Source organism: Arctopsyche grandis, chromosome 4 (genome assembly GCF_051622035.1).
Source record: "Arctopsyche grandis isolate Sample6627 chromosome 4, ASM5162203v2, whole genome shotgun sequence".
In the NCBI taxonomy this organism is placed as follows: domain Eukaryota; kingdom Metazoa; phylum Arthropoda; class Insecta; order Trichoptera; family Hydropsychidae; genus Arctopsyche; species Arctopsyche grandis.
Genome location: NC_135358.1, coordinates 8,842,921 through 8,870,888, shown reverse-complemented (window position 1 = coordinate 8,870,888; position 27,968 = coordinate 8,842,921). Strand labels below are relative to the sequence as shown.

At 35.3% G+C, this 27,968-nt stretch overlaps 3 protein-coding genes across 8 annotated transcripts; 2 read left to right on the top strand and 1 right to left on the bottom strand.

The window, feature by feature from the left end:
- Positions 1–7,104: 7,104 nt before the first annotated feature.
- LOC143911378 (heparanase) lies at positions 7,105–9,276 on the top strand. Its single transcript, XM_077430250.1, has one exon. It carries the CDS (start codon positions 7,156–7,158, stop codon positions 8,752–8,754), a length of 1,599 nt encoding a protein of 532 aa, XP_077286376.1. The 5' UTR covers positions 7,105–7,155; the 3' UTR covers positions 8,755–9,276.
- dgt1 (KAT8 regulatory NSL complex subunit dim gamma-tubulin 1) lies at positions 8,823–13,399 on the bottom strand. Its single transcript, XM_077430252.1, has 11 exons — positions 13,347–13,399; positions 12,768–12,926; positions 12,500–12,699; positions 12,312–12,425; positions 12,135–12,238; positions 11,881–12,046; positions 11,219–11,382; positions 11,005–11,141; positions 10,056–10,190; positions 9,853–9,981; positions 8,823–9,773 (listed from the first exon to the last, which is right to left on the bottom strand). Exons 2-11 carry the CDS (start codon positions 12,855–12,857, stop codon positions 9,690–9,692), a joined length of 1,323 nt encoding a protein of 440 aa, XP_077286378.1. The 5' UTR covers positions 12,858–12,926; positions 13,347–13,399; the 3' UTR covers positions 8,823–9,689.
- Positions 13,400–15,639: 2,240 nt separating this feature from the next.
- CycT (Cyclin T) lies at positions 15,640–26,479 on the top strand. Of its 6 annotated transcripts, none has more exons than XM_077430070.1 (10): positions 15,640–16,161; positions 17,873–17,990; positions 18,059–18,172; positions 18,251–18,359; positions 19,715–19,851; positions 20,551–20,707; positions 20,822–20,883; positions 20,963–21,008; positions 21,096–22,528; positions 25,807–26,479. In XM_077430070.1, exons 1-10 carry the CDS (start codon positions 15,848–15,850, stop codon positions 25,855–25,857), a joined length of 2,541 nt encoding a protein of 846 aa, XP_077286196.1. In that variant the 5' UTR covers positions 15,640–15,847; the 3' UTR covers positions 25,858–26,479. The 6 variants fall into 6 exon arrangements, with proteins under 6 accessions (XP_077286196.1, XP_077286195.1, XP_077286198.1 ...); XM_077430069.1 differs by having other exon boundaries at positions 20,551–20,716; XM_077430072.1 differs by lacking the exon at positions 25,807–26,479 and adding an exon at positions 23,791–23,905.
- The last annotated feature ends 1,489 nt before the right edge of the window (positions 26,480–27,968 follow it).

Below are 27,968 nucleotides of genomic sequence, written 5' to 3'. Positions count from 1 at the left end.
TTACGGTTCGATTCCCACTAGTAGCTGCTGGCCAGACCCTGGTTTCTGACTCCAGGTCGATCGTTTCCTATCAGAATTCGCTAATTTTTCTGTTTTACATTGAAACGGTTCCTGTAAAATTGGCATCTCCTTTCCTATCTCTCATGCAAATCTCGAGTTATTCAGCAGCTTGAGGGTCGCCGATTTATGCAAGGTTTGTCCTTCCCTTTGTCTTCTCGCTTGTGAGAAGCAAGCTAGAGTAAAATGCTATTTTGTGGAATCCGATTGAAGCAAACTACTCTCTAGTGATTGAGAAAGTACAAAAATCATTTCTTCGTTTCCTATGTAGGTAAAGGTATGGGTATTATCCATATTTCTACCCACCTTCTTTGCTTTTGGGCATATGAAGGTATAATTTCCTTGAACTTCGGAGAAACTTTTCATTACTTAGTTTTGTTCTCCAGGTTCTACGTGGTAATACGTCATGCCCATAATTACTGGAAAAATTGGGGCTTTCCATATGTCCCTAATAATTATGTGCGAGGTTGACGAGGTTGAGGTTGTTACTCGTGTCTGTATAGTTTATCGGAAGGCTCTTATTCCAATACTTACTAATGAAATCGTTGCTGCCGTACCTGGATGTGATATTTTTTACCTCAGTGAGCATAGATTATCAGAGATTATTTTAACTTATTTATCTGTTAACCTGCGCTCATCATTATTTTCATAAATGGATGTGATGTTTGAGTGCAATTTTATTTTCTCTTTTCTATTTGGGCGTCATGGGGGTGTTTTTAATCCACGGTTGGATCTTGTACTTACTGGTACTTGCTCCCTGTTAAGACTTTCCCAATGTTTCTCCTTATATGTACATGTTTAACTATTATTATATGTTTTGAGACTATTTGCATTATAATTAGAACTTTTGTGAATGGTTTATTTTATATCTACATACACATACAGCTAAAAATACTTTTCCGTCAAACTAGTGAAGTGCTTTCCTTCGCAGCCCATTACAAAAATAAACATTTTATTAGACATCGTGGCAAAGCTGCTTATTGATAATTGCGTCGTGAATTATGCGGATAGGGGGGGGTAGGGACCTCAAATAAGGGGTTTGAGGCTGTGGGTCTTTTAAAATGACGCGATTTATTGGTCGTGGCTCGTAAACTGAAAACTTTTCGGAAAGTATCGTAAAATGGGTTTCCGTTATTGATGCCGCCGTCGGAGCTTTACGAGCTTTTTTACTACTAATTGGTTGCTCACGGCTCGTCTCAGGTGAATAACGACACTGGAGCATTTTGCATCGGCGATTTATAAACTATAATGTACGATCTTGTTTGGCATACCAAATTTCAGAATAAGCTGACTCCGGAACCGCTCCTCCCTCCCCCACCCCTCGGGAAGATTATATTGAGCGTTTGTACTGACTAGAAAACGCTCGTTTCTAAAGTTGCACAATTCAATGGACCATTTATACATTAGCTACATATACCGTTTGGCGTAGACGTGCTTTATATTGTGAAGGCTGCAAACGTTGGATCTTTAATTTCAGTAATGTGAAGCTGCAGCTCTTATCTGGGTTAGGCTCCTTATCAGTTTTCCTATTGTGATTGGAAATAAAACTTCTCGAAGCGGAGATAGCCCGCTTGCAAGGCCCGTACAGAATCAATTAAAAAGAAGACGATGTACTCATATATATGTACATATGTTATATAATATAAAGTATGTGTATAAGCAGTGGTGCGATTTTTTTGGTGTACGAAAACACGCTCCGAAAAAGGCCGTCAAGATAAAGTGAGTAAGGTAGGCCCGCTTATAGAGCTGTCAGTTTGGGAAAATACGTATGGTGGTTCAGTCCCTTTCAGCCAATCATAGACGCCGAAATGTCTCTCGATGAAGTTTCGCTGCATTTGATTGGACTAATTGGACTCAACTGCAATATGTTCAGGTGTACAATCAGGCCTGTCAAGTTAAGATCTCGGCCGCCTCGGAAAAATCCATAGAAGAAATTGTGCTTCCATCACCATCTCCCCCCCCCCCCCCATTTTCTAATGTAAACAGTTGATTACAAAACAATTATAGTACGAACAAATATTGCTCTTGTCAGTCATAATAGTATAATACCTAATATATAATTTCGAAAGAGACTTTTTATGTATGTTTGTTTGGTTCGTAGAATCCGTGACGTCCAATTTAATAAATAAACAAATGAATTTTCAAGTAAATTTAAATTAAAAAAACTATTCAAATAAATTTAATCAAATATTTACTATTAATTCAGCCATTTTTAAGCGGTTTATATTACAAATACCGAGCGAAGTCACGTAAAAACATTAGTAAATAATAAGGAAAATAATTAAATATTACTATCGTCTTTTGTTTGAAAATAAAAACAATTGAATTTTCTTGGAATTGAAAAATGGCGTAGCTAACTTTTCGATGAACGTCAAACATTGTATTTTTTTTTTTACTACAACTTAATGCAATCATAACAATTCGAATGAGAAGCATTAAAAAATATTCTCAAGATATTATTTCCAATTTTCAATTCATGTCTCAAGATATAATGCTTGTCTACCACTGAACTACGAGCCTCTCAAGTTCGAACATATTTTTGTTAGATATTCTAATGCGACTTTGAAATAAAGAAAATGATATAGGAAAGATTCGAACGATAACTTTCTATTCGCCAAGAAATTATACCGTTTCGCATTTAATTTGATTTTATTGCACAATGGATCAATTACAGAATTTTCTCGCCGAAGTTTTCGCTCGGAAGCCACGAAAATTGGAAAAGTTGAGTAGCATTTCCACCACATTCCCTCCCTCTCTCCTCCTCGTCTACCCACCCGTTTCTGATAAATAAATCTCGACCCGGAAGATTTGAGCTTGGTCTGGCCTATTACGGAACGAGAAAGAAATTGTATTATATCAATACGTAAGAAGCAAGGTTCGAAAGTGAACCTCGATTCACTCCATTCAATGGATTCGATTCACGCGAATAAAGTTATATGTATATTCTTAAGATGCACCATCGAAAACGAAGATATAATGATAATAAAAAAAAGATTTCATTCAGAAAGTATTATCAAATTCATTATTTATATCGAATTTGACTCCTTGAAATTGAATTTGAATGTCAACAGCAGTTGGACATATGTGTGTATATAAATTTATCAAAATTACTTTTATCCATTGGCCCACGACGATAAGGGGCCATAAATCTCATGCCTTTATATCATTTCATACGTACATGAATATATTACTTAAAGCGACCGAAGGTTTTAAGTAATATATTTAATTACATTAACTTAAGCCAGGATCATAATTTTGATTGAAATCTTAAACATCATTGCATCATTACCAGACATTCCACTAAGACTGTTATTTAGGGCGGGATTATAATTATAATTGAAATCTGAAACATTGTTGTACATACACATATATGTATATTATATTTATAGTTTATATATTCGTAATTATTTTATTGATATTTTGTTTAAATTTTCCTTTTATTTTATTTTATATTTATATATACCAAGCCGCGCAAAATGGCAAAGTTTCAAAACGATCGGAAGACTGTAGGAATTTTTGCTCAATCGTTTGCAAAGTGAAACATAGAAAAGCCTAGTAATGAGACCCAATCAAACTAAAACTTTGAAATACACGAACAGTTACCTGAAATTGTTGAAGAAGGAGAAGAGGAAGAAGGTATTAGTGATACTATTACAACCCATGTATGTAGATTCCGAACAACGTGAAGATCAAAGGTTTTCAGACAAAATAATTGAAGATGATGATAATATAGATGAAAACATTAACAAAATATCTGATACACTCGATTTGATGAACGTTGCCACAAATATCTTGGAAATTACATCAATCAAGATGTTTCTAATGAAACCAAACGTTTAATAATGAGTTTTCCGCCTCATAGACCTAATGGACCATTTCCTAAAGATACTTGCCTACAGAATAGAAGTTTTAATGAAACTTATTACGATTAAAATTCGAAAGAAGAAATTTTAAAATTGGTGAGCTAAATTAAAAAAATTATATTATGTACCTACATATTAACAAATGTGTGTGTGTTTGCGTATCTTCGCGGATGTGTATGTGTGTACGCTCCCGCGCATCTGACGCTGACGTCAGCCGTTGCAACGCTTGCTAGGCGGTCAGTATCAGGAGCACATGTCAGACGCTCCCCACCCTCTCCCTCACTTCCCCAACAACAACTTAAAAAACAATATATTATTTATTGACAACTAGCGCTGACCAATCATCAATTAACAATATCTAATATATAATTTCGAAAGAGACTTTCTATGCAAGGTTTGTTGGGAACATCGAAAATAAATCAAAGTTTCTATGACGACGATATCGACATCGTTGAATTTTTTTTTTTCGATTCAAATAAGTTTAATAAAAAAACAAATGAATATTAACTCTTAGATTATTTTGCAATTTTTAAGTTGTTTATATTACATATACCGAGCGAAGCCGGGTAAACCCACTAGTACATAATATAGGAATTTAACTGCTGAATTATATGTATGTATATATGAATGTAACCAAAAAACTTAAAATCTAATGCTTTCTTTGATCTCAATACATAAATAAATAAGTATATCATTCCTCTTACGTATTTATATTTAAAAAAAATACTACTAAAATTAATGCAAGTTTTTGCTAACATTTTACCTACCACATCAAGAAAATACGAACACAGATCTTATTATTTAAATTAGACATATTTGAGAAATTCAATAATAAACTACATTAAATAGGTCTCGTTCTTCAAATATTCTCTGCAGAATAAATTCTCGTATTTTTCAAGCTAGGATTTTCGCAAGAATGATTTTGAACAAGTGCATTTTTGAGCTTTTTTCTCATTGTGAGTCTTAATATAGTAATTCAATATGGATGTATGTACATAGTCATGAACGGTTTCAAACTGTTACATTCGTATGGTTTTTCCCCAGTATGAGTTCTCTTATGTACCATTAAGGTAGCCTTATCTGCATATGATTTTTAACACGCACTACATTTGTACGATTTAATCCCCGGTGTGAATATTAGTGTGGTCTAATAATTTGAATGAAGGCAAAAACAATTTTGAACAAGAATAACATTTGAATTGTTTTTCTCGTGTGTGAATATGCATGTGTTTTGCTAATTGGGTGTCAAATGTAAACAATTTTAAACATGTCTCACATCTGCATGATTTTTCTCTAGGGTGAATCTTCATATGACTAACTGTAAAAGTTTTAAAACACGCCTCACATTTGTAAGATTTTTCCTCGGTGTGAATTTTCATGTGTTCCTCCAATTGAGACATAGATAACCTAAAACATATTTTACAAACTACGATTTTTCCCCAGTGTAAATTTTTACATGGGCTACTTAATTTGATTTAAAGACATTTGGAACATTTAATTGATTAATAATACTAAATTGAATTGATTTAACACATATAGTAGTTATATTCCAGTGTAAATGTTCATATCTACAACTAATCTGCATTTGAAAATAAATGATTTTGAACAGTTATCGCATTTGTATAGTGTCTTTTTATAGTAAATTTTCATATTACTCCTTAATACAAAGTTAGAAATAAAAGATTTTAAGCATTCCTTACATTTATACGGTTTTTCCCCAGTCTGAATTCTAAAGGTCTGTTCATACCTAGTCAGCACGTACCGACTTCAGCAGGTATCCGGCCGTACGAAAAGTATTCTTTGGTACATTTTGTATGGGTATATTCATACCAACCGTCACGTTTACGCCACGGCAGGCTTTCAGCAGTACGCGACATTTCCTGTTCATACCTTACAGCAACATCCGTCAACGTATCGTATCCGTTTTTTTGGCCATCGTGGAAATATACACGCGAATTACGTGCCATGAGTCTGCCGCTTTGCTGTTTTGGACCAATTATCGATAGTGACAGTTGACAGCTGTTCAATCTTTCGACATGGTTTTGGCGCAAATATTTAAAAAAAAAATTAATTTTTAACGGAAATATTTAAAAAAATTGTGTCCATCATCCACAAGCTCCTTATACAGTGTCCAAAACTCTCCTTCGGTTTTTCTATTTTTTAACATGGGATGCACATCAAAACGCCTCCGTGCTTTTTTATTGCCTCCTTGAGCTTCTTCTTCCAACAAAAACGCGATTATATATAATTTTTCGTTCGATAAACGCCGAAACATTTTTGCTGACTTGTATTCTGACGCGTAGCTACGAATGCACTTGTATGCATTCATATTGTAAGTACTCGACAATACGACGTAAGCAATATTGCGCCGTATCGTCATGGCCTGTAATGTTTAAGTAAGCCGATTTTGCCTTACACTTGGCCAAAGTGCCGTAAGCGTGACGTGACCGCGAAGTGTAGGTAGATATGAATAGAAATGTAATAAAATGACATATTTGAAACGGAGTCGTGCAGTGCTGAAGCCGTGCAGTGCTGTTATGTATGAACAGACCTTAATATGTATTCTCAAATAAGAATTATTTGGAAATTACTCAAAAACGGATATGTGATAATACGTATATGTGATCTGTATCCGGTGTGAATCCTCATACTATGCATTACTAAATTATGTTTTTTTACAAATGCTTTTTAACAGATTTCAAACACTCGAATATTTTTCCTATGGTGTCAATTTTCAAACAATTATTGGGATCCACTATTTCTTCCATAGCGTTTTGCTCCAAAATAACTTCTTCGGATTTTATATTCACTTTATGGCTTTAATTTTATCGCTTTGAACACATGGTAATATTAGGAGTGATTAGACAGATTTCGAGATTTTTCCATAATTTTAAACAGAACTATGAGATGGTTCGGTGATTATTCCGCAAAAAAGCGATCTCGCGCACGTCACTAAAATCTCGATCATGGAACATCTGGCACCGAAAAACTCGAAAACAATTGAAAACTCCCCACGCGAAATACTGTACTAACGAGAACTCGAGTGCCAGATATTCCGTATTGGCGATTTTTGTAGCAACGATTGTTGTGCGAGCGATTGTTTACCCTAATAATCGGTTTACCCTAAGAGATGTGTACAATTGAGATTTATCAAAAAAAAAAAAAGGTAATGGCTGTTATCTCATGTACGGCGACCTACGCAGCTGACAATGGCGAACTGTCAAATGTGCCCAGCATGACGTTTCGCTCTCGCTTCATGGGACGCGACACGTTAATATTAACGTACACTTCGATATTTGCCATCGCGCTAATCGTCCACCTAATCACAAGATCACTCATCTACCTGGTGCCCCCCAACATTCTCTACATAGACGTACAGACAGCACCAATTCACGTCACATCTGACAGGTATTTGAGCTTCGGCGTCGACACAATACAAATAGCCACGAGCGTCGACAATGTCCCCTTCGATTCAAGACGATTCCAAAACCTCACCTCTCTACTTGGACCGGCTTACATCAGACTTGGAGGTACGCTATCTGATCGTTTAATTTTCATGGAAGACTCTATCCAAACCTCTATACCCGAAGAAATCTATTATAGAATCCAAGAATGCGCACAAAACAACACATCCTGCGCTGGAAAATTCCTGCCATACTTTGTGATGAGCAGTGGCGATTTGATTAAAATTAATGACTTCTGCAAAAAGACTAACTCCAGGCTGTTGTTTGATCTCAACGCTTTATTCAGAAACGGAACCGATTGGGATTCCACAAACACAGAACAATTACTAAGTTTTGCTTCGACGCATGAAATAACCAAAAACATAGACTGGCAACTAGGCAACGAACCTAATTCGTTCAGACACGTCTTCAACGTGACGGTACCACCTGAACAAATGGCTCGTGACTTTGTTCATCTAAGAGCATTGATAGAAAACTATTCACCGGGTTCAAAACTTGTCGGTCCCGATACAACAAGACCTCAACCGAAACGACCAGATTGCGTCCAGTACATGAAAGACTTCCTAACCACTTTAGAAAAGTACGATGAAAATACGAATCTATCAGATTACTTGGACGCAGTTGCATGGCATCAATACTATTTAAACGGTCGCGAGGCAACTCTTGAAGACTTTTGGAATCCAGATACATTTGAATTATTAAAAAGCCAAATTGATACGATGAGGGAGAATATAGATAATATCAGAGGCGATATTCCAATGTGGTTGAGTGAAACGAGCAGTGCTTACGGCGGTGGAGCTCCTGGACTTTCAAACAGTTTCTCCGGATCACCACTGTGGTTGGATAAATTGGGTTTAGCCGCGAAGAATGCCATCTCCGTCGTCGTACGCCAGAGCTTATTCGGAGGCAGTTATTCAATGATCGGAAAAGATCTTTCACCATCTCCTGACTGGTGGGTGAGCTTGTTATACAAAAGACTCGTAGGAAATGAAGTTATTGATTGCAGATTGGACTCAGATAAGAACAAACTGCAACGGATATACTGTCATTGCAGTGCCAAATTCATACGCACTAAAGGAAACATGGTAACAGTTTTTGCTATCAATTTATCAAAAGTGGCCACGTATTTCCAATTGGAAGGAACGGCCATCGGTAAAAACATCACCACCGAAGAATACATATTAACTTCGTCCACCGATAGAAAGTCCACGAACATATCTCTGAATGGGGTTGTGCTCAAATATGATGATGATTTGCCGAGGATTCTTCCAAAGAAACTGCAAACTGCGAACAAACTTAGAATGCCCGGTTACTCTTTGGGATTTTGGGTTATTCACAATGTCAAAGTTCCCTTCTGCCGGTCATTATAAAATGAATCGTATTATTTTTCTACAACCACTACATTCTACGACTAGCCATTTAAAAACAAACTCCAAATGAAAAGTTTCATACGAAAATTCGTATGAACATGGGTTTCGTACCAATTTATTACGAAAAACCTTCCATAATTATGAATTATTACAATTCCAAACGGTTGTGAAATCGTACATATTATTATTATAGACTGATTTAAGTCACCATGACTTATACATAGCTCTCAGAGCAATAGAATTATTAATCTATACATCTCACTACCAAATAGACGTCTAGTTCACTTACATGTATATAATGTAACCTTTAAGATTAAATTTTTTACGATAATTTAAGGAAAAAAAATAGTCATTTATACTTTTATAAGTTATTAATATTGCTTATTAATAAGTTCAAATCAATAAAAAAAAAAAGAATCTCAAATAAAAGAATATTTTATACATGACACTATACTTTATGATACATAATTTTAAGCAATATGTGTGTTGTATTAAATCAATAAAATATATTACATTTTATACATAACTTATTTATACACCATTTAAATTGAACGTAAAAATAAGCAGCTTATCATTTTATTCCAGCAAACGGACAGCGTATGCATCAAGAATATGACAAATACACATATCCTCACTTAAATCTTGTAACTAATACGGTTAATTAATAATACGAACTAATCCAGCCCGAGCAGCGAAGGTAAAAGGTCCACAATACACATAAAACTAACTGTGAAAAATATCAAAGTGTTATCACGTTGAAAATTCACACCCATGCAGAACAACACTTGTCGAAATTTCATCACGTAAAGATTCAACAACAGCGTTAATGTCTAAGCGTTCGATTTGGAAAGAACTCAAGAACACCATTAGATCATGGTAACATGGCACTTGTGAACAGGCGGTTTTACAACCCATCGCACATCCGATGAATACTGTCAAGTTTCAACAGCCTTGTGTGGATGAAGGGAATCCTTAGTCGAAGAACCAGTACCACCATCTTCAGAATCAGATTCGTATTTCTAAAAAGATTAATTAACATTTGATCCCAATACTCCAATGGATACATTGTTTTATTTAAATAATACAAAAAAAAAGCACCTTCATAGAATACGTTTGATATGGTAAGAGATCTGCATGGAAGGCACAAGTTGCCGTCGGATGCAACGCAGCTGTTGGCTCTTGACATACAATGCCTGCTTTGTTAACCCCGCAACTTCTAAATAAGACCTATCGTACAAAAAACAGAACTGTTATAAATTTACAATGTTAAAATCGTATCTTATAAATCGACCATTAAATACCTGATGCCTGTCACTCAATATGTGCTTCAAACAATGACGAGCAGCCGGCATGGCCATACGAGGACATTTCACACCGCCTTCCGTAAAACAACATCGACCTTTTGAAGATTTTTGTGTTGCATTACCATCTACTACCTATACATATTTTAAAATATTAGGAAAAATATACCACTATATATATATATATATATTAAATGTATGGTACTTATTGGTTATACGGGCGCATTCGGGCATCGACACACATGTACACTAACAAATACACGACAGTTACATGAATGGCCTCTAGGTGTCGTAAACAGTTTGAGTAAAGTCATCGAACAATATCGATAGAAATCGAAAACGCATTTCCAAAATCATTTTATCATACATACCCAGTGGCGGCTCGTCTTTAATGGCAACTGGGCACTGCCTTACACACATTTCTACTAGCCAAAAAAGAAAATAAATTTTGTTTGGTTAACGAGCTACTACAGCCTGAATAATCTCTGCAGCCCCCCCACTATGAAATCTCACGAGCCGCTACTGGTTGGCACCCTCGCATAACATACAAATACCCCTTGACGTTTTTTATGGAATTCTATTACGTTAGTTCTTCTTGAGCATCTTAGAAAGTTGGGATGTATCGAGAGTGCGGCTCTCTTGGGTGCATTTATCCAATCACCATGAATTTCACACACATATGTTACGGTGAAGGTCAGTATAGTCTTATTGCAGAAAGAATCTCTTCAAATGAATCGTATTAGGTATATGCCACCACATAAACTCCACAAAATGACTTTCTATGTGTTCGTACACTGTACCACAATGCTTTATCAAATTATACTGTCACTTTACTACAGCTATTTGCGATGCCCAAAGGTCATTCATGTAACTATTGTATATTCTGTATGCATACCGGATCCTTAGTGCCAATAAGTACCAAATGTATTATTATTATTATATACAATACCTTGGATCTCTTTTCATATAATTTTTTCTGCAGAATAGCATCTACTCCATGTCGCTTGCGATACGATGATGTGGATTTTAAAATTGAAAGTTGTTGCCTTTCAATGTTATTACTTGCACCTTGACTATGAATACTACCTATAATGATAACAATAAACCTAAAATAACTCACTCATATACAAACAAAAATAAACATTATTAAACTGAAAACCTACAATGTGTCTCCTTCTCAGATTTGAGAGAATATAAATAATTCCTACGAGCTTCCTTCAGTCGCCTAGTTAACACTTTCAACTGTCCAAGATATAAAGCTTGCAGCCGTTTAAGAGATGATCCCATTTCTCTGACTACTTCCTCTGCAGTATAAATACCAGCAAATCTAAAATAATAATACAATTCCTCGTAATATCTTCTCGTTGAGCCATAACCATGTTTAGACATGGGCGACTAACACAGGCAGACATTATTGACCGCCTATGCAAACTCTTCCCTATCTTGGGCAAGCCGAAACAATTTTTTTCAAGTTCGAGTCAAGAAAGCTTCTTTCTTCCGAGCCACCGTTTGCCCTCTACTTTTCCTTCCTTTATCATTTGTAGAAGGCGATACTTGAGGCCATGAATCACATGGCCAAAATATTCCAGTTTTCAGTGCTCTACAGTAACAAGATCTCAATTTTTGTGAAGCAGCTGTTTAGTTCTTTACGTATTACAGACAGTTTAGTTCTTTACGTATTCCTTCCAAGTGATCTTTAACATTCTCCAGGAACACCACATTTCAAAGGATTCTATCTAGTTCATGATTTCCACCAACAGCGTCAACGTTTCTAATAATATAGTACATAATAATAACATGATGAAATATGCTGAAATCTATTTACCGCAACGGATCGCTGTCTAATGGTGTATCTTCAGCTCCCGAAGAGTCTTCTTCGATGCCAGTATTTCGACGAGGTTCATCACCATCTTCACTATCTGATGACGAACTCCAACATTCCAAAATTGAAGGGCCAATAGATGCATTGATTTCAGTAGCATCTATTTGCTCTGTAAATCGACAAAATTCAACCGTAAAATATAAATCGTTATCATAAAATATGGATTATTAGCACCGTGTAATAAATAGAAATCTCACTGAACGGATCAGGAGCTGAAATCGTTTGTGACTCATTAGCATCTGAAGCCTCACTCACAACAGACACTTGAGAAGCACAAGATTCGGTTCGAACGCGTTCTGGCCTATTGAAATCAAACATACCATCAAAATAAACACACATATACATAAATCACGATCAGGACATTTATAACGTACATAACATGATGCTGCAGCGAGAGTAGGAGAGATTCTGGGCCCGGTTTAGGAGCCGGTTTTGACATAGCACGCATTCTGAGAATGAGAGCATTCCGCGCGTGTTCAAAACAAAGCCTGGAAATACAAAATTTCAATTAGATTTGAATAAATATCAAACAACAGACACATACATTGTGATAATAAAATACCCAGTGTCTTTTTTACTGTTGAGAATAGGCGCTGGATTAAGACATCGATGAGCTCCGGTATGTCGGCATCTCCGATATGGAGCATTTTGCTCGTCCAATATGTGCAGCTGACACCGACTCCAGCCGGGCAACCTGGGAAGGTGGCATGCATATTTACGGTGACCACACGCCTTCGATTTCTTCTCTATTTCATCGTGTAACTGTAATATACATTAGATTAGATTTTGTTCGGTCAAAGTTTAGTTGTATACGTTTATTCGAAGAATACCTGAGCTCGAAGTGCATCTTTGTCGATTTTTTGTTGTTCGGGTGTTACAATAGCTTGAGGATCATCTGGCGCCATTTTCGATGGTGCCATAGAATTTTAAGGAAATAAAATGTTCATCAAAGTATCACTTGACCGTTTCTCTCAAATAGGCGATATCCTCTGAAATGAATAAAAGTTAGATTAAAATAAAAATTCTGAATTTATTTTTACAATATAATGTACACTAAAATATATTCTAAATTTAATAATATATTACATTAATATTAATAAATAAATAAATTATATCCGATAAGTACATATTCGATAAAAAAGGCATATAATGGTTTGTGGTTATAATTTTATTTTAATATTTTAATAACTGGCAGTGGTAAGAAGCAGATATATGAGATATTGTATGCATCACTTCAGTAAAACGTGATGCTTAAGCTTATCGAATAGATTTGAGGCTTTGTTGGCATCCGCAGTTACGTACGGGATGTTCATATGGTTGCACAAGAAATGGGGATATGAGGGGCGCAGCCCTAATTACACAAAAGGCACGCCTAGGAAGAAAAAGACCGACAGCAAAAATCCAATTACCTTCACCATTGACCGCCACTCGCCGTCTGCAACACGGCGTCATTACTGCAGCTACCGAATTGTTGCCACACCGCGTTACCGACAATTGATGTAAGAAATTGATTTCAAACTGTGAGTTTTGGATTAAAGAATCATTAATCATACATTTACTCTAATGAAAAAATTGGACAAAATATGTGAAACCTTAAAATCTACCATTTTCAATTTTAACGTGGGTTAATCTTTTCAATGCCGAACAACGGTGATCGGCGTTTTGCCGACAAGTCTGAAAAACCTAAAAAACGTTCATTTGCGTTTTACGTTATGCATATATAAAATAAAGAAGAATCCTACCTGCTAGGCCTTTCCAGGTAGCATTGAAAAAAATACATTTAAATGGTGAAATTGCTTTTTCTACGTTTATAAAAACTTGTATACACCATAATTTATAACCATAGCAGATATACCCGATGGAAATCCTAAATTGCCGAGTATTTTATATTGTGGCTTGGTCACTTTTTGCACATGGGAACGATCAGATTAAACCGAATTGATAATTATTGGAAGAAGCATCACTTCTTTAACACATCAATATTTTCCCAATATATGTCACGCGATCGATTTTTATTAATTTTAAGAGCATTACATTTTAACAATAATGAAGAAGATGGAACTAGTTTTGATAAAATACATTCATTTTTAAACTTATTTTGTTTATTTTACATTGTTGAAAGATATATTAGAAAGTCGAAACACACCTTACAAAACTCGAAATCCCCGGCGGTAATTATCTAGAGTACCGATCTAGGGTTTTATACCTGCTTTCTATTGGATTTCTAAATAATTCTAATTCGTGGCGGACTTGCAACGGACTAAAGCACTCAAAGGGATATCAGAAACATATACAGTATACTCTCGATTATCCGGGCTAATGTTGGGAAGTACGCACACGGATATTCCGTACTCAATATTTGATATATATATATATATATATATATATATATATATATATATATCATTTTCGGCAATTAGGGCGCATTAGGGACGTATGTAATGTCACAGTGGTTCAAACATTAACTTAAAACTAAATAAATAAATATAGAAACGATATCCGCATCATTCATGCATTGAAAACTGGGATCATTTGAATCGAATTTGAAGATTTTGCTATTATGTGTATAGCATCCATTAAACTCATTTTTTCCATAAATTGATCAAGTTATCATCTTCCTCAGCAAGAGTTTTGAGAAGACAGCACGGTAAAAAGCCGTTTCATTGATGATATGACACCTTGATTCATGTGTTGAATTGGACTTGTAACATTTGGCAATAAAAAATTACCGTCGTTTTTTGTGGCATCTCTTTGATTTGTTAAAAATATTCTCATTTCAGGAACCCATTTAGTCTTGAATCAATCTTTGAAGATCTCTCTATCTATCCATGCTCCTTTTCGGTTATAATAATCAACAGGAAGATTTTTAATGGAAGTCCCCTTATATGATTCAGTTTTTGTTTGTTTTCCGATTTTTAAAAGTTTCATTTGATTAGTTCCTGGTGCATTTCCACAACACATGATTGTATTACGTTCTTTAGATGATTTGTGTTCTGGAGTAGACTTTTCCTTTGAATATGCGAGCGCTTTCTTTGAAATTAAAAAAAAAAATTTTTTTCAAGCACACATAATCCGCACCCGAAAAATCGAGTTTATACTGTATTTTAATGTTTAACATTCGTGCAGGCTTGACAAAAAGGGGGTACCAATCGATGCTAATAACCAGGGCCTGACTCTTCGAAATAGCCCGGATTATACATATTTTATAAAAGTTCAATTTTATACTAAAAACAAGCATTTAATAAACCTGAAAAAATAAATAGCTTACATTAATTGAAAACGTAGTGCCATAGACTATATCAAGGCATAGACTTTTTTTGGCAGCTCTGCTTGTATGTATTGTTTTCTAAAGATTTTATTTAATTTGGTATCAAACTTTCATTCAGTCGAGTCACTTACGATCCGATATTTCGCATACTAAAAATAAATGCACGTTAATGCCTTTCATATTGATGTTCTTTTATTATTACTTTATCAGCACCTAATCGAATAATTTAGAATTCGATCGCTTCCAGAACGCGTACGGCAGTGATTCGCACCCAAATTCTGTACATAAAAAATGTAAATAAAATCTATCGTTTTCAAAACATAATAAAAAGTGCCAATTCACTCCGTTAAATTCTTCCAACAATATGTTGAAGTAAACAAACGGTGGGGCGGTCGTCGAAATGCAAAAAATTGTCGGGGCGACGCGAAAAATATATTGAGGGAGCGGGCGGCGACCATATCAGGTAAATGCGTATCGGGAAAGTGGTGAAACGCAGTTGGACACGTGAGTCGCGGTTGAGACCACAACGCACATGGTCGCAGTGCGTGTAGCTGTGGCCGTTGTCGCTGTGGGTGTGTGTGCGTGCGTGTGGTGTGTGCGGGGCGGAGGCGCCGGGGGGCTGCAGGGGCAGCAGAGGCTGCGATGGCGGCCGCCAGCGTGGGCGGCAGCAGCGGCAGCGGCAGCAGCAGCAGCGCGAGCGCCAACAACTCTTCGGGAGTCACGGGGAGTGGCGGGAGCGGGAGCGGGAGCGGGAGCGGGGGCCAAACCCAAGCCCCGACTCCGACTCCGACTCCGACTCCGACCCCGACCCAAGCCGGCGCCGACAAGTGGTACTTCAGCCGCGACCAGCTCTCGGCTTCTCCGAGCCGAAGGTGTGGCGTCGACGCTGACAAGGAGCTCGCCTACAGACAGCAGGCGGCGAACCTCATCCAAGATATGGGCCAACGTCTACAAGTGTATCCTTTTTAAAACGCGCACACGCATGACCTATACTTCCTCGGTCTATTCGTTGCTTTACTTCCTCAATCTTTATTTCAGTTGTGTCAAAATCGCCATGCGTTTTGTCAATGCCTTTGGCGCATGACAGTGTGGTTATATAGTCGCTCGGAATGTTATATGAACACTGCTTAACCTGAAATCCACGTAATCGACGGTTGATGTTTAACCTCGAAACCGCACCACTAAACGAAAATTTATTTAAAAAAACATACTTTTCATTCCGGTACCAAAATTATTATTAACATACATAAATGCTTACAAAGATTTCCTAAATTTTAGAAATAACACACGATGAATATATTCGAATTCTGTAAATCTCCCATATATTATCAACTCGAACCGTTGGTTCAATTAAACCAAGTCGTCACTGGTTACTGTCCGAGTGAGTGGATCGTTCCATGTTATTGAAGATGTAATGACGTTTGCTCTAAATGTTGCAAAATGTTAATGTGAAACGACTTGACTATGCGTACGCCGATTAAATTAGAAATGTGTTCTTTCACGGCCGGCCTATAGCAATGCTTAAGGTCGCTGTTTATAAAACATTGGTAAAACCAATGTCACCGAAAAAAGCCAAGTTTAAAAATGAATTAATGTATATTCAGAAGGACCCAGCTAAGGACGGCATTAAAGGTAGAGAAATTAGAAAATGCATCTATCCATTTATACATTACTCATAGTAATTTAAAGTTAGTATGAGCTTTATTGAAATGAATTGTTTATTTCGTATCAAAGACTGTTTTTATATTCGCTTTCCTATATGCACTTGAAATGGATGCTCTTAAATGCATTCATATATGTATGTAAATTCATTCTTCTGTTTGACCCTGAAATTTACAATTGTTATTGTTTACGGTTTCGTTATCCGAGAACCGTTTCGTTATCAGACGTGACGAACATTTGATTTATTGCTTTAAACTTTTATTCAAATCGTTTACTACCGAACAAATACGCAGGGCAAATAAATTATCGCTGCCAAAGTGAACGAAGAACATTGTAATAAGGCTTTACTGTGGTTGTGGTTTGATCCAAGTCGACCACTTTCAACAATAGCGGCTATCGCGTTAATCAAGACGTATGCCATTCGTTAAGAAATTAATCATAATGATATTCTTTAAATCAAAGACTCGTATTGAATCTACAAAGTCTAATATTGATTAGAAATATATACATAAATAAATTTAATAGAAATAACATGGGGGGAAATAGGCAAACGGTGGCTCGGGAGAAAGAAGCTCTTTTGGCTCCGGAATATCATGGATGGTAGTCGTCTACGTCCGAATACGGATTCGGCATTAGAAGAAGTAAAACACGGATCCGATCTAAATTTATATTTATTGTTAAAACTCAACGATAAATATAAATTGAGTATGAATCAAAAGACAAACTAGAACATGTGACGTTTGTGTTTAATGAGTCAGCGTTGTGATAATGAAAACATTGTAGATATAATCAACAGAGTGGTACTCGATTACGTGGTTTTCGTTCCGATATCGTTCACTTCACATTTTAATTTGTCCATAAATGTCTACAGAATTAATTTTCAATGGTTATTTTCCTAACCAATATGCAACATATTAGACGTATGAGGAAAATTATATGTAATAATTTACAATGTATTATGTTTTTATTTTGTTCGATATATTCCTTAACTACATTTATATACAGATCTCAACTTTGCATAAACACAGCAATAGTGTACATGCATCGATTTTATGCCTTTCACTCTTTCACCCAATTCCATAGGAACGCCATGGCGGCGGCAGCACTCTTTCTTGCGGCCAAGGTAAGTATCGAACGGTATGAATCTCCTCGTTTCGTCCTGTGCGTGTTTACAAATTGGCTTAATTTCAGGTCGAAGAGCAACCCAGGAAACTGGAGCACGTGATAAAAGTTGCTCACATTTGTCTGCACCGAGGAGACAGTCAGTCGTCTCTGGACACACAATCGAAACATTACTTAGATCAGGTTAATCGAGCGAACCTGATTCCGTGGTGTGTGTTGTTTGAGTGCATACTATTCACGGTGTTGGCTTTTCATTTTTAGGCGCAAGACTTGGTTTTCAATGAAAACGTTCTGCTGCAGACTCTCGGCTTTGACGTAGCTATTGACCATCCGCACACGCACGTAGTCCGATTGTGTAATCTCGTAACAGGTACGGTATTTTATTTTATTGAAATGATTGTTCTTGTCTTTTTAGTGCCTTTCCTATCGAAACTTGGCCTCATCGTTGAACTGAATAACTAAACCGTGTATAAATTTCTCAATGGTGGGAATTTCCTCTCACTAGAACTATGTTTATTTCTCATCATCACATTTTGAACTATTTTATGGCTTATTTTTATTGATGCAAAGCCTTTCTAGAGCTGTTGTTGTAATCGTATAGTAAATCGGACTCAAATTTCCACATGCTAACCAATCCTACGGTAACCGAAAAGGCTTAGTTGCCACGATTTCTGATTTACTGGGCTATGAATGTACTTTAGAGGCTTAGATTAACTTTTGTCAGCTAGCCAGTCGCCCAAACACCATTACTCGTGATGACTCTTAGTCTCTCAACTCAGGCAAGCAAAAGCGGCCAAGAATCCACTCGCTAATACCATAAGATTTTTCAATATGTGACGATAAAGTCACATGTGTTCATAGTTTCGTTACTATGAAGTCGCCGGCGACTAATCACCGAGTGTGGCACCCGTCAAACAACGCTATTTATTTTGAGGATCATGCTGGTCACTCGCAATAAAATCACCTTGACCAGACTGATCTCGCCGGTCGGCTGACTTTATTGCTTGGGCAACCAGTAAATTGGCTGGTGGCATGCTCCATACCACTGCATACATTTGGTCTGGTCACATAACTAAGTCACCGACTAATATAATCTAATTTGATGGTTCAATTAACGTCCTTTATAATAATTATTTAGGATTATCCAATTTGTAGTCCTTGCTCAATGTTTTGATTTGTTTTAATTTATTTACATAAAAGCCAGTGGCGTAATTGGGTTTAATTTCGTTCCCCCGAGGTCTTGGATAGTGTAAATTAAATATGTTTATATCTACATCTAAAGTTTAGTGTAACTTAAAATATTTAGAATGATTTGTGGGTCGATTTGTGGCTACCCTTTATTTACATATAACCAGCAGCATAGATCAGTGGTTGGCGTGTAATGCTTTCAACTTAGTGGACACGGGTTCAATCCATGGCCCGTCGCTGCTAGCAAGACCTCAGATATGTGACTCCAAGTCAATCGTTTCCTATCAGAGTTTGCCAATTTATCAGATTTCATTGAAACGGTTCCAACAAATTAGCAACCCTGTCCTATTTCTCTCAAAGTTCTAATTTATTCATAGATGTCTTTATGATGCTCTGTAAAATTGTTTATCTATGGTCATAATTGGCCAGGAAGGCGCACTGGGGTTTATCCGTTAGGCCTTCCTGGTTTATACATATATGCATGTGTATGAAAAAAAATATATGTGTTGTAAACGAATATCGTTTCGTTTGTTTCAGCTTCAAAGGACCTTGCACAGACATCATATTTCATGGCTTCGAACAGCCTTCACCTCACCACTATGTGCCTGCAGTACAGGCCCACCGTGGTAGCGTGTTTCTGCATTCACCTCGCTTCGAAATGGAGCAACTGGGCGGTGAGACCATCATGTATACCGCGCGATATTCCAATTAGGCATATTTGTGTATTCTAACGTACAGCCTGGGCAATTTCTGAGTAAATAAGTAATGTATAATTGTTGTTTATTTTTGTATTTGGTGTCATCCCTTGTAAAGTTGACTGAAACAGACCGTTTTATGTTTGCGGAGATTTCACCGATTCGATCGATCGATTAGAAAGTTTTTACTCTTTTTTTTTTATTATTATTGTTATTATTTCGCATTTGTACCATTTCATTTCCACCAAAACACAATCCAATTGATAATACCGACTGCAACAAATACGGATTCTCCGATGCTCACTCCATTAACTCATACCGCTAAGTATTACTCGGCTCTCCAATCGTACTAATTTTATATGTAACATTTAGTTTTGTAAACTTTCTACCTATTCTCATTATTTTTTTTATTTTTTATTCATTTATTTGTATCATATACAAAATAATTTGCCTTATGGAGAGGGGTATTTGTTTCTCAGAGTGATTCTAGATCATATACACACTAAGTGGTTTGTTGATTTAAATTGAATCTGAATTCAGTTTTATGCATAAAGTTTATGGGCACTTGGTTCATTGTGTGAAGATCTACAAAACTTTGAGAAACACTTGTGATTATCTAGAAGACGTTCTGTATAAAATGTTGAAAATTTATCGCTAAAATATTATAATGGCATATAGATACCACAATCTAATGAGGGTAAACACTGGTTCTACTATGTCGATCGAACCGTCACAAGTGAGCTACTCGAACACTTAACTTCGGAGTTCTTGCATATATTCGACCGTTGTCCGGCACGTCTCAAAAAGAAGATAATGTCGATATCGAACACGCAAGGTAAAAACTGTAAGATTCCCCCACTGATTCTTCTTTGATACAAATTATAAAGATCAACAGTTTGCCAAATTTCAATTTTGTCATTAATATACTCTTCAACATTTTTATTACTAGGCACCAATTCTCCCCAACAACCTGGTAGTTCACATTCAAGCAATTCCGTAGCTTCTGCTTTTGTAAGTATTTAATTACGTATTTGGTTAAATAATTTTATTGTTTATTGGATTCGATTTTATTTATTTATTTGTATTTCAGGATAAAGAGTCGAGGAAACTTTGTCTTGAAGAATTAGAGAAAACTGGTAAGCTTGTTTTGAATCTAGAAATACTTATTATATTTACTAATGTTGTTGTAACGAGCTTTTTGTAAATATTATAAATGTTTCCAGAAACTGACAAGAGACAACAAGGTCTTTTTGGTCCGTCCATTCCATCAAACTCAAACCAAATGGGATCAGTTTCTAGTAAAATGGATTACAGAGAGTATAAAGAAAGACAACAGCAACAAGATAGAAGAAGGCCATCCAATCTACCTCCGTCTAATTTAATTCCTAGGCCTACCCCAGAAATGTCGGGAAGCTCTCAGCTTAGACAGAGTTCCTCTAGTTCCTCTAGTGGACAGCGTCCTCAAACTCAACCTCCTTCACAGCATCGCTGGCCATCATCCAACCATAGAAGCAAAGATGCAGTATCAATGCGACCTCATCCGTACCAATCATCTTCGTCATCGTCAACATCGTCATCTCGTCCTCCACATAGAAGTTCAGTACCAGCTCATCCACCTCAAATATCAGCGTCACAACCAATGCAACCCATGCCAGAACAAAAGTCGAGGAGTCAACATCCGCCACATCAAGCTCTCTTGCATTCTTCGCGAATACACTCACAACCTCAAGTACCACCACAACAGATTATGCAACCATCATCACAACAACAACAACAACAACAGCAACAACAGCAACAACAACAACAACAACAGCAATCACAATCACAGCATCAGTCGCATCAACCTGTTCCATCACAGCCTCCTCAACAAAATATACAAATGGCAGTACCTCAACCCACTCACAGACCTCCATCATTGTTTTCACCTGAGCCTCAACGTAAACCATCTGCGCCTAGACGACCACCCATAAAAGAGACTTCATTGCCTATGGCATTGTCACCGCTCTCGTCATCACCACCTTCAATATCTCAAGCGCCTCCAGAAATGGAACCCATCGTTATAAAGAAAGTGGAAGAACCACCTATGCCAGAAGTGCAAGTGGTACCCCCACTAGCCACAAACAGTGTCGAAACGGATCCAACATTAGTTTCTTCACTATTAAAAGAATCTCTGCCACACAAGGCTGATAAGAAAAAGAAAAAGGATAAACATAAACACAAAGACAGAGAAAAACGAGAAGAAAGACGAAAACATAAAAAGGATAAAGATAAAAAACGGGAATCGGAATCGAATTTCGCTAACGCTGCTAGACGCGGCTTAGAAACGACTACTTCTACACTCCCTCCCATTCCTCAATCGCAAAATTCAACCCAGGCAATAGCCATCCCCATTAAAATAACAATACCTCGAGAAGCTATAGTTAATGCAACACAACCTCCTTCAACCAAATTAAAAATAAAAATTGCAAAAGATAGACTAAGAACAGAACCGCCGGTACCTGCTCCAGCGCCTAATCTTTCGCAAGCGGCTTTGAAGATCAAAATACCAAAAGAGTTGGTAGAAAATTCAAGAAAAAGGCCTTCTCCCATGATGATGATGGACGGACCTCCTCACAAAGTGCCACGTCCACCCCAGCAATCCCATCAACAACATAAGGTCAGTCAAGAATTTCAGCAAAGAGCACCAACAGGATACTCTGCCCCACCACCTCCTCTTATGATGCTGTACCATCATCAAATCCCCCCACCCGTTGTGATGTATCAACATCATCCTCCGCCATATTTTTACCCGCAACCAAACGTGTATCCACACCCTCCTCCTGCTTCTTCAGCACCCCCATTACCACCCCTCCCTCCACCACCTCCGCCTCCTCCTCCACCTTAATTTCCATTTAGCTGCTGTTTTATCATAGAATCTTTATTTAAATAATTGATATATTTTTATCAAAAAGAGTATTTTACAGTATAGTGACTATATGGCATGCATTTGTAGCAGTTTAGCAGACGTTCAATAATGAAAAAAAAAAAGATAATTCCTAACACCATAGAAGTATTCGCTTTTGAATAAATCATGTAATATGATTAAATTTTTTTTAACTTTTCTGTGATGTTAAGATTTATCTTGTGTGCATGCACATTTAGAAAAAAAACACATTTTAATTATAAAAATATATAAGACTGTTAACAATGTAAGTGTTACATCCTTTTTATGTAGATGGTTCATCATATGATTACGTTATTTGATTGAATTTGAAGAGTCATGTTCAATTCTGTCCCTACGATACGTTTTTACGCAATTTATTTCAACGAGTTTTACAGTTATATTTTTGTTATAAAATTTAAGAAATTTATATGTAATATGTTTTTATTTTTTTGATTATATTATATTTGTATATAAAGTTTTTCAAATACTCGACGCTCACTATTGAAACGAAATTCAAAAGCGTAAATTAAAAATTTATGAAATATATAGGTAAATTGTGTGTTACTAAAAATGCGAATAAATCGGACCTGTTATTTATTTGGGCAATTAAATATTTCATTACTTATGAAATAAAAAAATGTAAAATTATATATCATCTACTAAGTATCGTTATTTAGTTGTTTTTTTTTTTATATTTTTATACACATCTAAATTCAATGCTTGTTGCTTGGTTTTATAACCGTTTGTTAGCACTTCATTCAATGGCAATGAGCATTTTTTTTTATTACTATTTTAATATTAATGTTTGACAGTATTCCAAGTTACTTTCCTAAACACATCAATATTGATTGTTTTAAACTAGCAATTTAAGTTATCTGTTTATTGTGTGTGTGTGTGTGTGTTTATTATTATTTTAGAATTTTATTAGGAATGAAAAACATTTAGTTTAGTTATTTCAATCTACACAGCACGTTGATAGAAACGTTTTATTTTAGTAAACCCGTAATCGGACGAGGAATTATTTCTAAGCGTTGTGGTAAGGCATGCTGTAAGGTGGCGGCTGTAAACACGCACGAAAGAAACACATTTTCATCCCCCCCGTCAGCAGGTTAGAATGCATCGCTTGTCCTGTATGTGCCGAATTGCAAAATAATAGTTTGTGTAGTCAAAACGCTTCATCTCCTTCTAATACATATTTATTATAGATTAATTATTGCATGCTTACGTAATATTTTATATTAGTTTTTTTTTATTTTGCAAAATTAGATCATTTTTAATGTCCGTGTTGTATGTGTGTATACTGCAGTATGTTTCTATGTAAATACATAGAGCATTTACAACATATATTTATTTTTGATAATTGGAATTTTTAAATTGTATAATATATAACACAGTGTAAATGCTCTATATTGCTCTTATCAAGCGATCGTTTCCGAAACGATCATATTTTTCCCGTTGTGCATTTGTTATTAATTTGCCATTTATTTTGCAGCCCCATTTTCCTCGTATATAATATATTGTGTTTTTTTTTATTTTATTATTATTTATTTATATGTGTATTTATTTGTATATTTATGTAAATATACAGTAGAACTCTACATAACCTTAACTGAGAATAACTGTTTTAAATACATATTGAATGACTAATGCGTATTTGAGTATACTGTATATTTATATCTTTCTGGCTAATTTTCACTTTATCTGGTATGGGAACATTGCTAATAAAAAAAGGTGACTTATAAGACAACTGCCATACATTTTTATTGAAAAAAAAAAAATATATATATATATATATATAATACAATATATTTATATATAAACGGAGATGCACCGGTTTACGTCATGTTTTTTTAAATGTTTGCAAACGATGTGTACAAGCAAATTCTTCAATTTACAAACAACCTTCTTGTAAATACTGAGTCTAAGAAGTGCAATATGTATATTTGTTTGTACTTATGGCAGTGTTTTTTCACCTAATGAAAAAAATGCATATATTTAACTTTGCGATGAAGATCTATGAATAGTATTCGTATGTAAATATAACGGGGGTGTGTTTTATTTAACATTTATAAACATTTACACGCAAGTAGCATCTCTGTGTCCGTCTAATTATCCACGAAGACTGAGTCCTCGTGTCTCATTCAAGATTACCAATTACATGGTAACTGAAGACGCTCGGTTTTGAGAGCTTTTGATCTGTCATCAGCTAATAAGGTGAATCTATATGCTTGGTAGGAGCATTTGATACATCACGACTAACTCGTTCAAAAGAATCTTTTATTTATCATCAAGTTTGCTTAGTTGGGAATATATTGAATTAAATATTTTGTTTGTTTTGAAATAAATCTATCTGCAAAATTTGTTTATTGGGTCATATGAGCCGGAAAAGTTATCGAAGATGGACACAGATATGTTAGATATGGTTGTCGGTTTGTATTATCAGAATTTACTAACTTGGTTTTGTGTAAGAAGAAATTGCTTTCAACATATCATTATGAATATTATATCCGCATTATATAATAATATTGTTTTTCATCTCATTCTAATTTGAATCAGTCGCACCTATCGCAGTATTAAATCTCTTCTAAAATTCCTTTTTCGATCCCGCTGTATACATATATGTGATTTGAATCTTATGAATATGTATGTGTTCACCGAAACATCCCGGTGTGTACGTACAAATATTAAATGTGTGCTTTAAACTTAGATTCGAAATGTTCAGTTACACGTTTTGATGTTGCTGTGCTTTTTGATTTTGACGGCTGTTTTTTTTCTAAATTATCGTATTCAATTCTCAATGTGTTTTAAAGTCTTGCACGTTGGCGATTTTTGTCCGGTCGGTTCTCTCAAACTTTCCTTTGCTTTCGCTTTCATTTCACAATAAAATAATTGTCGGTGAACGACGGCGCAACGCTTGGATTGGGTTTTTAAGTCACCTTGATGCAATAGTGATGTCTCATGCCGGATTTGTAGTCTGTGACTGAAACTTATCTGGTTATCATCATTTACAGACAATCAACAATGTGGTGATGGGTAATGGACAAAGTGGAACTTATAAATGAAATTAATTTCGTATCATCGCACTATAATCGCCGACGCCCTGCTAGAAGATATGTTTTCAAACATCGATTCTCTCACTACGCTGGCAACACTCTTAGCATCATCTCTTTTATGTATATTTAAGTGTGTAATGATGATGTCAAGTATAAAGAAACGAAAACAGGTTGTAGTTATTTTATTTATATTTATTATTATTATAACTATTTATATGTCATTATATCGCATTGTTTTATTGTGATAGTAAACAAACATCCATTACTACTGGGCAACGGTTTTTTCAACGTGTCTTTATAGTTTATTTTTGTGTCGACTTATTATTAATATGAAATAGTTTCATGTTGTAAGACTTTCTTTATTGTATTTGAAGAGGCAATTCAAAATATCCCTTGTCCAGTCGTTGTTTTCCTTTACAAGTTTTATACTTATGTAGTTTTATTTAAATTGTCAACATTCTTCGATTGTCGAGTAATATTTGTGTATATCTGAAAAGACTCGTTAAATGTTGATGAAAAAAAAAATGTATGTATTCTAAGAGTGTTGCTAGTGTGTGTGTTGTTAGGCTACGAGTGGAAAGTGAAGTCTTATCATCGGACGGAAATAGGAGGAAAAGTTACTGTTGTGTATAAAAAAAATAATAAAAACATTTTACAAAATTGAAAAAAAATAGAAAATGAATCTTAAAATTATGTGTGATATTTATGTTAGTGATTTTCATTATGCGAGACACCATGCCAAAGTGATAGTATGAGTTTATCCGAAACGTGTGGTGTGATCTATGAATAAAAATCCTAATGTCGTACATAAAATAATGTAGGTATGATTTTAGTTGTAGTTAAGATACTATTAACAAAATTGACGATTAGCAATCGGACAAACTGCTGTGTTTGCCTCCCATTTTTTAATCGTCGGAAGAATAGGTGATAATTTCTTATGAATTTAAAAACAATGTTTTTCCTTTGATTACTTTGACAAATGATAAGATTGTTAAAGCGATATAGCAATGGAAAGTGTGCGTATTTTATATATACTGAGTAAGCTGAAATTTTGTATGTTTTGTGGAATGAAACCCACCGTATGCTTAAGTGTGCCTTCTCGTTGCTACATGCGTTCTACATATATTCCAGACTGACCGATAGTGGTGTGCTGCTGACCGGCTGTCACTAGTTAATTGAATGTTTTTATTCAAGTTAGCTTATCCTACATAAGTGATGCAGGGATGAAATCACTATGCTTATATACATACGCCATAGTGACCACTTGATAGTGGGTCTTTGAGCCCGTCATATGCATTAGTCTTTGCATTAGACTGGGCGTAGCTTGAAACTTATTCGTATATAGCTTGTCATATATATGAAATATATATATATATATATATACATATATATATATATATATATATATATATATATATATATATATATATATATATATTTATTTATTCACATAACTTATGATACGTATACATAGCTCACACATATTTTAACTATTTATTGATTATTTATTTGATATATTTAACATTGAATAATATGTAACGCGATTATACTTAAATATTAAAGTGACGCGATGATCTGTAAGCACCCCACTATGAGTTATGTCGCATCTCTTTACGATAAAACTGGTGCTTTTTGTTAATTTTCAACACTATCTATTGCTATGTATTACTTCTTATCGTGCTTCAACACTGCTCTGAAAAGGTTTTATTTATTTGTATAAAAATTTGTTATATTCACTTCCCTGTAAATGTTTCAGTTGATCATCATAACCATGAGCTGTTTTTTTTTTTCTATATTTTTTTTTATCTAAAGACATGTGTGATATAAATAAATCACCAAAATCAATTTAGAGGAAATATTTTTATAATTGTTCTTATTGAGAAAATTGCTATTTTTATTAGTTGTTTTCTTTCATTATTCTTTTAATAAAAATTGATATTAATTCAAATGGCTGTTACATGTAAACGGGTTATGAGATGAGAAAATAAATTGTATATGATTAAAATTATTGAACAAATTTTAAAATAAGACTTTTATATCAGGTGGCTTCAAAGTAATTCTTGTATTTTTCCTTTTTTATTGTTTACAAATTGGGATTACAAATAATAATACTGTTTTAA

Bases quoted from the DNA above. Each gene is read 5' to 3' on its own strand.
- LOC143911378 (XM_077430250.1), top strand. From the start codon at position 7,156: ATGACGTTTCGCTCTCGCTTCATGGGACGCGACACGTTAATATTAACG.
- dgt1 (XM_077430252.1), bottom strand. From the start codon at position 12,857: ATGGCACCATCGAAAATGGCGCCAGATGATCCTCAAGCTATTGTAACA. The intron at 12,700-12,767 runs GTATTCTTCGAA...TGTATATTACAG, and splicing joins AAGATGCACTTCGAGCTCAG to TTACACGATGAAATAGAGAA. The intron at 9,982-10,055 runs GTATTTAATGGT...TTTGTACGATAG, and splicing joins TATTGAGTGACAGGCATCAG to GTCTTATTTAGAAGTTGCGG.
- CycT (XM_077430067.1), top strand. From the start codon at position 15,848: ATGGCGGCCGCCAGCGTGGGCGGCAGCAGCGGCAGCGGCAGCAGCAGC. The intron at 19,852-20,550 runs GTGAGACCATCA...AATGGCATATAG, and splicing joins CGAAATGGAGCAACTGGGCG to ATACCACAATCTAATGAGGG. The intron at 21,009-21,095 runs GTAAGCTTGTTT...AAATGTTTCCAG, and splicing joins TGAAGAATTAGAGAAAACTG to AAACTGACAAGAGACAACAA.